The sequence below is a fragment of the Sitodiplosis mosellana genome, unplaced genomic scaffold (genome assembly GCF_009176505.1).
Source record: "Sitodiplosis mosellana isolate CC-2019 unplaced genomic scaffold, AAFC_SMos_1.0 Smas_scaffold_2130, whole genome shotgun sequence".
Taxonomy (NCBI): Eukaryota; Metazoa; Arthropoda; class Insecta; order Diptera; family Cecidomyiidae; genus Sitodiplosis; species Sitodiplosis mosellana.
This window is the reverse complement of record NW_022597372.1, coordinates 1-2,136: the sequence shown is the minus strand read 5'-3', so window position 1 is coordinate 2,136 and position 2,136 is coordinate 1. Positions and strand designations below refer to the sequence as shown.

At 35.3% G+C, this 2,136-nt stretch overlaps 1 protein-coding gene across 1 annotated transcript; it reads right to left on the bottom strand.

Annotated features, from left to right (window-relative positions):
- Window positions 1–15: 15 nt before the first annotated feature.
- LOC129571362 (uncharacterized) lies at window positions 16–2,064 on the bottom strand. Its single transcript, XM_055451153.1, has 3 exons — window positions 1,881–2,064; window positions 1,032–1,792; window positions 16–960 (listed from the first exon to the last, which is right to left on the bottom strand). Exons 2-3 carry the CDS (start codon window positions 1,752–1,754, stop codon window positions 97–99), a joined length of 1,587 nt encoding a protein of 528 aa, XP_055307128.1. The 5' UTR covers window positions 1,755–1,792; window positions 1,881–2,064; the 3' UTR covers window positions 16–96.
- Window positions 2,065–2,136: the final 72 nt, after the last annotated feature.

The window sequence follows — 2,136 nt, the reverse complement described above, 5'->3', positions numbered from 1 at the left end:
ATTCAAATTAAGAGATAATAAAGTATCTATCAACCTATAATCAAAAAAAAAATATTCAATTTGAGTGTAGTAAAAGAAAAAATGTGAAAAAAAACATTATTTTTTCTGAAAGTCTTGTTTGCTTTCAAGTCTGGGTGTTTTCTCACGGCTCTCTAATGTCGTCGCCATAGCGCCTTCTACATTCTTTCCTGCAACTCGTTTAGCAGTGGCAGCCAGCAATTGGATATGTCTTTCCGTTCCTTGGATGTGTAAAGGAATTTGTGGATCATCGAATGGTGGCTCTTCGTAATTTAAATATCCCTCCAAATGTTCATACGAATGACTTTGCGTAAACGGTGGTTCGAATAAAATGGTATCGTCATTTAAATCAATCATATTTGTATATTCCGTACAATTAAAGTTTATAAGAGGTTTTTTATAAACTCTAAGTTCCGTTGGGTCGACAATATCTCTTCGGTAATGTAAAATCTTCTTGATAGCAATGTTTCGTTTTTCCATTCTATCATCGAACAACATAGATAGCAAGATATTTTCTGAGTGTGCAAAATATGCATTATCTTGAATTACTGTATTTACAACTTGACGTAAATTCGATGGTAAAAATCGGGTCCAAGTAATAAATTTAAAAAGTAATGTACTACCGTATACGGCAGAGCTATAATACTTAACATTGAAATACATTGGCGTGTATACTTTTATTATATAGTTAGCCAGAATTTTTAAATTTTGAGTTGGATTATTAGTTGTCACATACAACCGTAATAATCTATTGGCCTTGGTGAGCCAACGAGAATGTGCAATTCCTCCTGGTTTGTTGTTGGCCAAATCCGCCGGAATCTCACCATTAGAAATCGCACGGGCCATTTGGTATAAGTATTTCGCATCGGTAGATAATTCATCTACATTTTTTTCACCAGGAGGCATATTTTCCAAAGCGATTTGCTCAAAATCGATTACCGCCTGAAAATAAAACATAAAAGCTAATAAATAGAATGGAAAATGGTAAAGAATAAGCTATAAAAATTACATACCGGAAGCTTTTCACAATCAGCAATTTTTGAGCTCAACTTTCCGGTAGTTGATCGTGGTCCAGTGGTGGTTGATTTGTCTAAAGTGTCAAACAAATGTCTGAACGGAAGCTCGTTAAAGTGCAGAAGACACACAAACCAGTGCAGTGGTCTCTTTAACAGTTTTTCGAATAGTCGCAAAACTCCACCGTGTACGCCAGCATTTGTTGGTTCACCATCAGAGCATATGGCAATTAATGAATCGAGAGACAGTTGTTTTTCTTGGAAGAATTCGATCAATTTGTTGACTTTGCTTTCCGCAGTTTCACTTTCTACTTTTGTGTAGCCTATCAATTGAGAATTTGGTTCCCTCAAAACAACTAGATGAGGTTCTTTAACCATCCTTGGATGCAACTTCTCATCAATTTTTTCTAAAGTTAGAGCATCATTTTTTCTGCCGTCGAATGAAAATGATATCAAATTCGAGCCATCATACCGCTTACGAAGTGCATCTTGTCTCCATTTTTCTCTTTCTCTACGAAGTTTACTTTTATCCATGATGACAAGATTGTCATGAGCATCTTTTACGCCCAGGTCTTCCATCAGAGCTGTTGCCAATGCTGATCCCATTCTATCATGCACACCAAATCTGTCACACATCATTGCATAGTTTTTAGTATTGTATCTGTGAGTGTATGTTTGTGGTGATAGAACTAATTCTGAAACTCCTCTCACATCAACTTCCATTTCGTCATCATCTGGTGTGTATGTAGGATCGTTGCTCACTGGGATTGTTGGTATAATTAAATTTGTTTTTCATAGAATAATAATATAACTATTAACTATAATAGTAAGCAATGTTTTTACACTTACCTTTAAATCTTTTCTAAATTTCAAAATAGTTTGATTATTTGTTAGTTATTTCAAGTAACACTTCACTGAAATGACGCTCAAACAAAACTAGCATACACTGCAATATTATATGCTTTTTTTCATATACGCACCAATACATTGTCACACACTGGCATCGTCTCTGTTGTGTTGAATGTATTGTGAATTGCGCGCTCAACAACGTGCTCAAAACATTCAACACAACAGAGACGATGCCAGTGTGTGACAATGTATTGGT

Bases quoted from the DNA above. Each gene is read 5' to 3' on its own strand.
- LOC129571362 (XM_055451153.1), bottom strand. From the start codon at position 1,754: ATGGAAGTTGATGTGAGAGGAGTTTCAGAATTAGTTCTATCACCACAA. The intron at 961-1,031 runs GTATGTAATTTT...TTTTATTTTCAG, and splicing joins CTGATTGTGAAAAGCTTCCG to GCGGTAATCGATTTTGAGCA.